This window comes from Myodes glareolus, chromosome 7 (assembly GCF_982192425.1).
Source record: "Myodes glareolus chromosome 7, mMyoGla1.1, whole genome shotgun sequence".
NCBI lineage: Eukaryota > Metazoa > Chordata > Mammalia > Rodentia > Cricetidae > Myodes > Myodes glareolus.
Window position 1 is genome coordinate 37,110,276 of NC_142032.1, and position 12,203 is coordinate 37,122,478.

The 12,203-nt window shown below is 34.1% G+C and overlaps 1 protein-coding gene across 2 annotated transcripts in view; it reads left to right on the forward strand.

Annotated features, from left to right (window-relative positions):
- The window catches only part of LOC125403423 (zinc-regulated GTPase metalloprotein activator 1), a 44,867-nt gene that overhangs the window by 18,289 nt on the left and 14,375 nt on the right, over positions 1-12,203 (forward strand). For both annotated transcript variants that reach the window (XM_048438735.3, XM_048438736.3), the window contains exons 7-9: positions 2,538-2,584; positions 4,303-4,389; positions 6,994-7,038. In XM_048438735.3, coding sequence (XP_048294692.3) covers positions 2,538-2,584; positions 4,303-4,389; positions 6,994-7,038 — 179 coding nt within the window. The remainder of the gene's footprint in view (positions 1-2,537; positions 2,585-4,302; positions 4,390-6,993; positions 7,039-12,203) is intronic.

Sequence of the window (12,203 nt, forward strand, 5' to 3'; positions counted from 1 at the left end):
TGATAAAACCTCTTAAATTATTAAATCAATATACCTACACAAAACTGACATACTGTCAGGATAATGGAAACTTTAGATTTTCCAAGTCAGATGTCAGATAAATAACTTTGCCTTTATATAAAGAATTTGCCAACTTGTCCAATTCCTCTGGTTGCAAAGCTTGACCTCAGTAGCTGTTTGTGATTCAGAGAATTCTGAGGCAGTACAAGTAATGACAGTTGGATAATGGGCAGCAATTTAAGGGTGTCATGCTTCACAGAGCCAGCCCATCACAAGTACAGCTGAGAAATGGTACCCTGTGGCCAGCCAGCCAAATTGAAACTGAAGTGGTAATTGATATCATAGGCTATCACTCTAATGGGATTGTCACCCATTGATCTGAAATATTCATTTTTTAATCATGGGCAAAGAATTGGACAACTTAAAATGACAGCTCTCTGTTTTCAAGGCTTGACATCTAGGCACTGACATTGTTCTTTTCAGTTCTACAAATGTGACAGCATTTAATGCAATAGAATCAATGAATGAAGTTTACATGTAAAAGGTCAACTAAGAGATTTCTTTCTGAGTCTTCTGTTGTATTGCACAGGCTATTGAAACTATTCAGTCAGAAATCAGTTTGGCTTGGAAAAGTGCAGAAAAATAAACAGACTGACATTATGCAATAAGTTTTCAAAGCTGAGCCCACATTAGATCTCTAACCTGTCCTCACTAACAGGATGAAAATAAAATAAAAAAGTGCTGTTATTTCTCTCCCCTTTCTTTGTCTGATGTCTGACATCTTTGACATTGGATTTGTTTCCGCTGTGGTCAGCTCAGTTCTTTCTTAGTTAATGAATTTTTAGACCATTTTGATTTATTTTCTTTGTTTCCTCCTGCTTTTTTATTTCTGTGGGAAAGAACTTCTATAGCTCAAGTTGTGACTATGGTAGTAATTTATTTGAATGATTTTTTTTTGTCCCCCAACTGTATTGAGCCATAACCCACAAATAAACATTGGATAGATTTAAGGTATGCAATTTGCTATCCTAATCTGTCTGTATATATGTTCTAAGAACATTGTGAAACAGTCTGATACTAATCTTGTACATCAACTTACTTAGTTACCAGTTCTTGCTAGCATATAGGGTTAGATCATTTGGGAAATTTCTATTGTTCCGTCCTATAGTCCAAATTTTAGTTACCATGCTGTAAATTAGCTTTCCAGAATAAATTCCTAGAATTTACTTCTCCTGAGATACCAGAACTTGTGTCCATTGGCCACTATCTCATCTCCTTATTTTGTTTGTCATGGTAGGTCATTGGGAGTTTGAATGATTATTCTTTGAATATGTTGATTTGTTGGGTTCATTAGTACTGAAATTATTAATGCCTTTTTTGAAATATAAATAAAAGCTGCAGTCCCTAGCAGAGATGAGGAATCCTTTGGAGATAGGTGCATTTATTTTTTACTTTTATAAAACTTTATTGGAAAGGATCATCTAGATGCAGATGTATGATTTTTGACTGCTTAGTGCAAAGAGATGTGTTGCTGCATGTTGTGGAGCATTTTTCAGATAACAGAGTTTATGTGTCTGTGTCAACAAATGGGAGAGTTAACTATGGATTGGTAGACTTTTCAGGGCCTGTATTAAGAGATGAAATGACTATGTCTCTGTCATGACTTTGGTTATGATCTTTAGAAGAAAAAAGGATTGCCTCTTAACAAAGTCTATTAAATAATCATCAGTGTGTCTTAAATTCTAAGCTATAATAGTGACTTCCCCATGAATTGTGAAACTAGCCTGGCAAAATGTGATGTAATTTGTACATAATTCTATATATACTCTTATGCAATTATTAAATAGCATTCTATGTGAGACTGGTTGTACATGGCATAAAAGCTTTTGAGAAAAGATTTTAAATCGTGTTTACTTCTATCAAGTATGCTTTTAATTAAAAAATAATCTGGTGGTGGTATGTAAAAACAGTATTCTGTGATGATGAGGACATTAAATTTAAGTTCTTATATATGTAAAATGAAAATATTTACTTCTCATGCCATGATACCTTAATGAGTTAATATGTTTTTAAAATGAAATAATTTGGTTTTGGTTGTGAGCCTAGCCTTTAACGGCTATACCATCTCTCCAGCCCAAAGTTAAATACTTTATACAATTTGATTAGAATGTAAAATGTTAATGTCTAGTTGTCTTTAATCCTCAGTAGCCAGCTTTTTGTTATGATAGGGAGTCTCTGTTGAGAGGTAAGGTGATGAGGTTGAAAACATGATTTTTTAGAAGACAACACTGGGAACCCTTATGGCATAGATGACTTCAGGATGTAAAAGTGTTGAGAGAGGGGCTGCTTCTGGAGGTGAGAAGTACCTCATAGTAACTTACTAGATAAGTCTTTCACCATTCATGTTTAGTAATGGAACTTAAAGTCTCATTAAGACAAAAAAGATAGCTTTAAAGTAAAATCCTTTTTTTGAGTTGACATTAGATTTCTGCATTGTATTATAGTAATTGTTTTAAAATTTTGTTTGTTTTGTTCAGCATTTAGCTGAAGAAAAACCTGATGGCCTTGTCAATGAAGCTACTAGGTATTCATATTTAAAGCTTATATTGATTATAACCAGCTTGAAAGAAAACGATCAGTAACATAAAACAAAAACTAAACAACAGACAAAAAAGAACTTAAAAATATGAAGATAATTAAGGCAAACACTTTCTCTTCCTCTCACACATCATTGCTGTCTACCAGTCATGGACTCATAACCAGCATTTTAATTAAACCGTTTATATTGTGGGATAAAGTGAATGGTGGGCATAGGACGTAGTTGATTTTGATGAACTTAAAAGATTCTTTTCTTTTCTTATTTTTTTGATTTTTCAAGACAAGGTTTCTCTTGTAGCTTTGGAGCCTGTCCTGGAACTAGCTCTTGTAGACCAGGCTGACCTCGAACTCAGAGATCCGCCTGCTCTGCCTCCTGAGTGCTGGGATTAAAGGCATGTGCCACCACTGCCCAGCTTGAATTGAGAAGATTTTTAACATTTATTATAAGCATTTTATTCTCATGCCATTTTTTTGAAATTGAAACTCTTTAGAAACTCCATACTTCCTCACTGTACTTAATACAGAGGAACAAATACTGAAATACTTTTGACTTGGCCATTAACACAGTTTTTAAGTATTTTTATGTCCTTAATTGTTTTGTCTGTAGACTTACAAGTATTTAAATTAGTTTTCCTACCTTAAGCATATTTTCACTAACGAGATGAAGGTTTTGAAACCAAATAATGCTGCTAGGCTTAAGAGCGAGGCCTCCTGGGATTTGCTACAGATGATCCTAGCACAGGAAATAGACTGTAAGCAAATGATTCTTTGTTATCTTGGAATTTAATAATTGAATTCTTTTGTAACCCTTCCTAAATATTGTGTTGTTGTATAATTGTGATTTAAATTAAAATTAATTTTAATATGATTGTAACTTTTTCCTCATAAAGTGGTTATTGTAGAAAATATACATAAGCCAGATAGAAAATATCAGAAAGTTGTAAAGTCCATGAGAGATTAAATAGAAGGTCTCCAATTTAAAGACTGTGACTGTTAGTATTTGACTATGTAGACATTCTGTCTTAGTCACAGCAGATTACTTAAATAGAAGCAGGATTGTGATATATAGTCTGTAGTTATTTTTTTTTCAATTTTGCTGTGTTCTTTGATTTATATCTTAATAACAGACTTAGAAACTAGTAGTTCAGTGATTAGAATTTCATGAAGAATTGAGGAAAATAATCTGGTATGTTATGTAGCATTTTATCAGTTGGATTTTTTAACTGGGATTTTTTTCTGTCTGTTTTACAAAAATAATATTCATGGGATGAAGAAGATATTTACCCAAGATCTTGATATATTTTTGATATATAGTATTATAAAGCAAAATTTTTAATGTTAAGTAAACTTTTTCTCTTTCTTTGACAATTATGGTAAATTTTACAATTTTTATCAAATAGGTTATCCTTATTCCCATCATAATAGATAATTGAATTTTTTGCTTTTCTTTAATACACACACACTATGAACTGAAAATTATTCTTTATTAAAAACTCTGGAGGCTTATCTTTATATAACCAGTAACAAATAACTTTTGGATGAGCTTACATAGTAATGTATGAAATTCTTCTGTGGAATGAGTAGATTGGGAATAAACTGAGGCCAAGCTAGTTCTTAATTGAAATGTTGACTTAAATATTGTTTCTAAATGTTTTAGTGATTTCTTAGCATTTTTCTTCTGACAGTTGTTCTTTGCTGTTTTAGGCAAGTTGCTTTGGCAGACATGATTCTTATCAATAAAACAGACTTGGTTTCAGAAGAGGAGCTAAACAAATTAAGAACAACTCTCAGGTACAGCAGACAGCACTTGACTGTTGTATTGTAAAAGCTAGAGAAAAAATGGTGGAGGAGATAGATTTGTTTACCTAAGTGTTATAGTCTGTACATGTATTGAGATGTCACATGGCACCCCATCTTTATGGCCCTTTTTTTATATGTCAATTAAAAATAGGCCTAAATGATGGAGCTAGAAAACATCATATTGAGTGAGATAACCCAGACTCAGAAAGTACATTATCATATGTACTCACTCACAAAAAAAAAAAAAGTGGTTTTTAAACATAAAGCAAAGAAAACCAGCCTACAAATCACAATCCCAGAGAACCTGGACAACGATAAGGACCCTAAGAGAGACATACATAAATGGTAATCTACATGGAAAGTAGAAAAAGACAAGGTCTCCTGAGTAAATTGGCAGCATGGGGACTATGGGAGAGGGTTGAAGGGGAGGGGAGAGGCAGGGAGGAAAGCAGAGAAAAATGTATAGCTTAATAAAATAAAATGTAAAAGGAGACCTAAATTCATTTTTAAAGAACAGTGAAAAATATATGTTAAATGCCTTCAGATCTAAATTTTAATATGTAAAATATTTTCACTTTGATTATTGCTCTATAGGAGCATAAGACAAGATTCAAGGATCATTAAGGAATCATGTATATTGTTCTTGACTAATTGACTGTTAAATAAGTAGGAATGTGTGAAATAATGCACCAGCACTTGCAAAGCAAAATTTGGAATTTCTAGGCTGATATTCTAGGTCTACCAACTCCCTTTATAAGTTTTCATTTCCTGTCTGTTCTTTGACACTTTCCTAAGGTCAAACCTCCTTAACTCCCTAAGAGAGTTAATTTACTTTTTCATGTATATGTCTTGCCAGGTATCACCTACTCATAATGTTTTCTCATTTGCCAGTTTCTGAGTCCATCCCCTCCTTTATAATATATAATACTATATATTTTCATCTGTAGAGTCTATTTTCTCTTTTCCTTCCATTCCTTAACAAAGTCTTCCTTGCTCAAATTTTTCACTTCCACTTGAACCCTTCTTGATTTAATGGTTTTCTTATTTGTCAGCTGTGCTTTGTCTTCTGGATTGCTTTATGTGTACATTGCCTATGTGTATGGCTAATCAAAATAGAATATTATGAATGATACTGCTGTTAATAAATAATATAACAGTCATTTTGCTGGCTATCTTAGAGAGTCCCATTCTTTTTTAAACCAATGGTGGACTTTTCAAATGAGGTAAAGTCCAGGAACTGTATCTTGAATTATTTTGTAAGACCTAAATTAGGTACGGTCATATATTTTAGCGACTTTCCTTATGTCCGCTTTTAGTGACTGTGGAGTTTTTTTTTTAAATAATGGACTAGCACTACCATATTTAATAAAATCTCTGTTGACCTTACATGTTGACTGTAGTACCACTAGTTTATATAATATATGCTATAAAACTGAATCAGAAATATATAACTCATTAAGAGGTCATTTGTAGTGATTATGATTACAAGAGAAAGAAATTCATACTTTTTTCCTCTATTTTTCTCTTATTTTAATAATAATATTCTTAGGTTTTTGCTATAAGAAGTAATGTTTTCTGTAGAAAGCAGATAATATTGCATAGTGTTTAGGAATATGGAGTTGAAGTCTGCCTTGGTTGTCATCCTTGTTGTCTTTCTCACTGTTCTTATGGGGGTTGATTTAAGCTTCTTAAACATCATCTTCAAAACTTGAATAAAACCCATCTTACAAGTTTGCGTTAAGTAGTACCTGAGACTTGTGAAATTGCAGATGAACCATGCCTGACACTTAGTGAGTGCTTCCTGAGCTGCTATTACAATGAAGATTTGCTTCTTTGAAGAGAAGATTGAGACTCTCGTTAAGTAGTCTAGAAGTGAAACTTACCTCAGAATCACTGTACACAAGAAGGCTTACCCATAAGAACATATTGAACAAGCAGCGAATATTTTAGATATATGTCTGTATAGAAAAGAGAATTAATGCAATAAAAATGCATAGTTGTTCACAGTGTTTAAAGGAATTAAAGTATCTTGTGACATACAAAGGAAACCATTTTCCTTTGTTTTGGTGTTTTGTGTTCACTGTTTCTCCAGTGTATATATGTTAAAATTGTCTGTCATGCAAAAGTTTTGAGTATACAAGAACATTAGGAATCCCTGCTACTTATGAATCATCTTCTTTCTTTCTTTTCATTTTGGCAGTGCTGGGGTCACACCTAGGAGTTGTGCATGTAGGCAAACACTGTGCCAAGTTACATGCTATGCAAGGACTGTACACTGAGCCACATCCTTACCCTTTTCCTAAAGTGAGGAACCTTTTGTAACTCACGGTCATAACTAGCCTTCCAGTTGTGTGGTAGGCTTTGAGTAACAAGTTTTCTTAAATGCACAACTAGATTGTGTTAGATTTGTAGTTTGAAGATAAAGAATCTAAACCATTAAAAAAAATACAGGTTTTCCATTTTCAGTTTTACTAGTTCTGGTTACATTTGTATCTGTTTTCTTTTTGTTTTAGGAATAATTGATTTTGTATGCTTTTTTAAAAAAAAAGTTGCCATTTACTTTTTAAAACCCTTTCCTTTTGCTTTTTATTTCAGATCAATAAATGGACTGGGAAAAGTTTTAGAAACTCAAAGATCAAGGTACTTTTTAAAGTTTTTACTAGGGCTGGAGGTATATATCAGCTGTAAGATTGTTGCCTAACATGCATAAGACCCTGTGTTGACTGTAGCACTGCATTAGCCATGCATAGTGCACATGCCTATACACTCAGTACTTTGGATGTGTAGGCAGGAGACTAGAAGTTCAAGGTCATCCTTGACTGTAGGGAGTTCAAGGATAGGCTGGGCTTCCTGAGTAAAGAGGAAGAAAAGGAAAAAAAAATCTATTACTAATACCAACAACAAATAACAGCCTTTAGTTGTTAAAAATTAATAAGTAACTTGATTATAATATAATAAAGACATAGATGCATTAAAGTAAGACCTAAAAGTTGAATGCTCTTTTACCAATTAGTTTGCCATATTTAGTTAGTACTTTTGCTAAGAACTACAGAGCTATGATAAATCTGGAAAAGTATATTCAAGAATTATAACTTAAGGCCTTAAAATAGGTTTTTAATACTTTAAAACCTTAGTGTTGCAAAAAAACTGCAATAAGAATACATGGATTTTTGTAATGTTTAAGTTCTTAATGCATCCCTTTATTTACATCTTCTATAGCTTCTTCTTGTAGTTCTGTTCATAAAGATGTGTATAATCTTCTGAAATAGTTGTATTCTTTAAAAAAAAACCTCTGTGAACTGTACTTTTGTAGATTGAACTGTTTTCCATTGCCTGCTGTCATGGTTTCAGAAAACTTCAGTGTAAGGGTATTTTGTTACGCTAATTTTGGGGACAAGAATGGCTTAGTAGACAGTAGACCCCTCTGAGATTCACAGCTGGCAGCCTAGTGCCACCCAGCCTCTAGCTGAGAGTCTGCTATTGTCAAATGCAGAAGAAGCTTTAGCTGAGTGACTTACTGCAATAGCACAGATTAGAGGTGCTGACAGAGTGACAAAAGTGTGAGGCAGTAATAGCAGCAGCTGCTCTGAGCATGTGAGCAGCTGGAGAATGAATTTGGTATGCATCTGCAGGAGCCACAGATGCTTTTGGTGTGATCCCTCTACGGGCACTGTGCAAGCAAATGTGCTCCCAGATTTTTCTACTCTACTATAGAAATATGATAATCTAACACAAACTCAGAGCCATTCCTCATATGTTTTCTTCCATTCATAATCTGTATTTGTTTTCTCCCTGATTTTCTTTCCTTTATAAATGACAGACGTTTCTATAACCCTTAAATTAGCTTTAAAAATCATACTTATCAGTAACTGTGTTTCTGTTGTGACAGCATGTATTCAGTTCGTATTTTCTTTATTTCCACTTCGAGATGATCTGTATTCTAAATAAAGTTCCCTCTCAATTAGCTTATTATGTAATGGCTTCATTCATCGTGTATTTTTAGAATTTGCTTCCTTATAAAAATATTAGTCATGCAGTGTTTATTACTTAAGGATGAGGGTGCAAGTGAAGAAAATCTTTATCTTCTCACTCTTCATGATCTGCTTATTGGCAGTGGATCTGAGACTTTGTCCTTTCTGGGAACACTGGAGTTGAGTTAGAGACCTTTTCCATGACGATCAGCTGTAAATAGGAGTCTTATTATTGGGTCATGAATCTTACATTAAGTATTTCCCTCAAATTTCTTGAGACAAACAAAACTTGGGTTTCCCAATTTAGAAGCTAGAGATTTAATTCTTACAAAATAATTGGAGTGGGTTTTTTTGGGGTTTTGTTTTGTTTTGTTTTGTTTTAGCATTTTAATCCCATTAGTATTTTGAGGTTGACAAAAGCCGGCAGAAGTGAAAGTGCTATAAGCATGCATAAGCAAAGGCTCACCTTGACTTTGTGGAATGAAGTCAAAATCATGTATGGTGCTTTCTTATTAGTGTTTAAGCGGATTGGCCAGCAAGTCCAAGTTCTGATGACTGTGTAGACTTCTGAAGTAGGAGCAGATAGAAGGCATGCATTCTTATCTTTCTGTACTTTTCAAAATTTTTTAGAGATTCAAGTGAATTGGACAGAGGAACATCAAAATGCAGTTGGTCAATAATAAGTTAACCATTTCAGCTTTCCATTGATTCCAGGCACATTAGGGTAGGTTCAAGAACTAAGCCACAGAGAAGACAAAAGTACTTTTAAGACACTGGGTGGATCAGTCATTTGGGAAAAACTAAGAAATGAACAAGCAAAAAACAACACCTTAGATATCTTCTTACTATGTCACAATAGAAATATTGACCGCACAGAGTTCTGTAAGAATATGAAGGCAGAGAAATGACCAAATTTTCTTGATGAAGAGTCAGGAAAACTTGTTTAGGAAAATGATTTGATTAGAGTCTTAAACCATGAATGGATTTTTTTTCCAGATCACCTGCAGTACAGGTGATTTTTTTTCCAGGTGTACAGAATTTCAGGGATGATATTTTAGCATGACTAGGACACATGGCTGCATGTAGCTAAGAGGAAAGGTATGTCAATCTTCCACAAAGACCATGAATGCCATGATACATAGGATTTTTCTCCTGGTGGCAAGAAGGAGGCCCTGAAAGATTTAAAAGTAAGAGACTCTTGAGGGGTGGACTCTCTATGGTCTGGCCACTGAAGTTTAGGGCATACAGAAAGATTAGAAAAACTTGGGTGGAGTGGGATGGGTGTGGGCTTAGAAAAAGTAATGAGAACATTTGGAAACTTAGTGCTAGAGTTTAGCTCCAAGCTTTTGGAAATAAGCTGAACCTTGTGGAGAGACTCGCTGAATTTGGAAAGGTGGCCTTTAGGCAGTGTCCCTAAAGTTTTCCCACAGCTTCAGGCTGTGAAAGACAATAGACGAATGAACTTTTGAAGATCTTTTCCCTTTGATTTATTTTTCTATTTAATTTAAAATGATGGTGGTCTTTTGATCTTACTGTTTGAATGTCTGGGAAAATATCTGATGCTTTTATTTCTGAAGGAAGAAATTAAATGAACAGATTTAGCACCATGAAAATTTTTCTAGACATGTTTTAAATGAGTAGACTTTCTTTTCCAAAGCAGTGCTAGTTTGGGGAAAAGTTCATAAAACTTAAGTGTGGAAGCTTATGCCTTATCCCCTTATACTGACCATTGAGAATTTGCTGAGACTCTGATACTTTATTATTATTCTGTTGTTGGTCCTTTCATTCTTAGAAGTAAGTATCTAAAGGATCTGCTATAAAGCAGAATTCTCTAAATGATAGTGTTTTCAAGGACACTGTCACAGTGGGGCAGTGGTGCATTTCGAAGGTTTTTTTTTTTTTTTACATAGAACTGCATATTCACAGAATTGGCACATACAAACTTTCCTTGAAACTATTTGCTGAAGTGGAGATGATAATCTTGGGTGGTTTTAACCTGTCTTTATAAATATTTAACTGTTAATGGAAAAGGAAGTATATTTAATGCTAGGATTTTGATCCCTTAGTGTAAATTGATACTCAAAAATTTCTTCATTCTCAGAATATTTGCTTCCTTGTCTGATCATTTTCCTGGCTCAGATCCAGCATGTCCCATATTTGAAGTATTGATGTAGTATGTTAACATAGAGTAGTGGTATTTATTGTTTAATAAGATGGGAATTTTGTCTATGCCAAGATAAGCTTTCATAACCTTGTCGTGCACTGTCCTGAGTGTGTGGTTGTTTGCACAGCTGGCCAGTTCTGCACTAAAGGAAGTATTTTATCTTACATTTGTATGCTTAATCAAACATCTTGAATGTGTCTAATGAACTTTGTTTTCCATGTAGAAATGTCTGACAAGCAGCTTGAGTCTAGTGTTGAAATGTAATTGTACTTTTGATTGTAGTTTTGTGTTCTTTTAAATATTCCCTTCATTTTAGTTTAATTATAAAGTCACTGTTCTCTGCTCTTCCGTGTACTTATGTTAAAACGGAAAATCAGTCATCCATTTTTGCAAATTTACTTCTATATATTTAAACCAAACCAAATGTGGATTGTGGTTGATTCTTAGTGATTTGGATTGCTGCATTCATAATAAGGTTCAGTCATCAATAATTTTCAGAGAAAACATTTGTTCTGACAGCATTGTGAACTAGAAAGCTTCATTCTACTTGAGCCCTCATTCTGAACAAGTAAAATCAAACATGTGGCTCCAGAGGGAGCTAATATTAATTCACATCCTGGTGGTTTGACTCCTTTTGGTTTTATTTATATATTTTTATTTTGTTGATACCTAAGATTGATTCCAGAGCCTTACACATGCATTGTCAAAGTGCTGCTCTTCCAGTCCCAGAGTTCTAACATCCCCAACCCCCACCAGACAGTCTCACAATGTAGCTGTCCTAAAATTCATTATGTAGGCCAGGCTGGCCTCAAAGTCACAGAGATACACATGCTTTTGCCTCCCAAATGCTGGGATTAAAGGTGTGTACCACCATGCTCAGCTTTAGAGTTCTAGTATTTTTTTTATAATTTACTTTTTATTTTATATACATTAGTGTTTTTTCTTTCTTTTTTTAATTTTTTTTGAGCTATACATTTTTCTCCACTCCTCTCCTCTTCTACCCTCTCCTCTTACCCCCACGCTCCCAATTTACTCAGAAGATCCTGTCTTTTTCACCTTCCTTTGAAGATCCATGTATGTCTCTCTAAGGTCTTTGTTGTCTAGGTTCTCTGGGGTTGTGGACTGTAGACTGGTCTTCTTTGCTTTGTATTTTATGTACATCGATGCTTCGTCTGCATGTATATTTGGGTAAGGGTGTTGGATGCTCTAGAACGGCGGTACGGATAGTTGTGAGCTGCCATGTGGGTGCTGGTAATTGAACCTATGTCCTCTAGAAGAGCGGCCAGTGTCCTTAACTGCTGAGCCTCATATTTTTATATTAACTCTCTCCAGCCCTAGTATTTTTGTATTACCTATTTAACATAGAGAAGTTGTAAAAGAATTAGGAAAATCCCAAAGGCTTTTGAAATGTGTGTAAACTATTGTCCCTTTGTTACTTTTATTTCACATTTGGGGTAATAGCTGCTTAGAAAAGGTTATTTAGATATTTTTTAATTCTGAAAGTATTTTAAAGCATATAGAGTTATAACTGAAGGACAATCAAAAGTGAAAAGGAAACTTTTTTTGGAGCAGTAGCACGTTTTTTTTGTTGTTGTTTGTTTGTTTGTTTTGTCTGATCTTTACCATTCAGCTACTTTTAGAAATTTTAGGTAGACTTCTTTTTACCATAT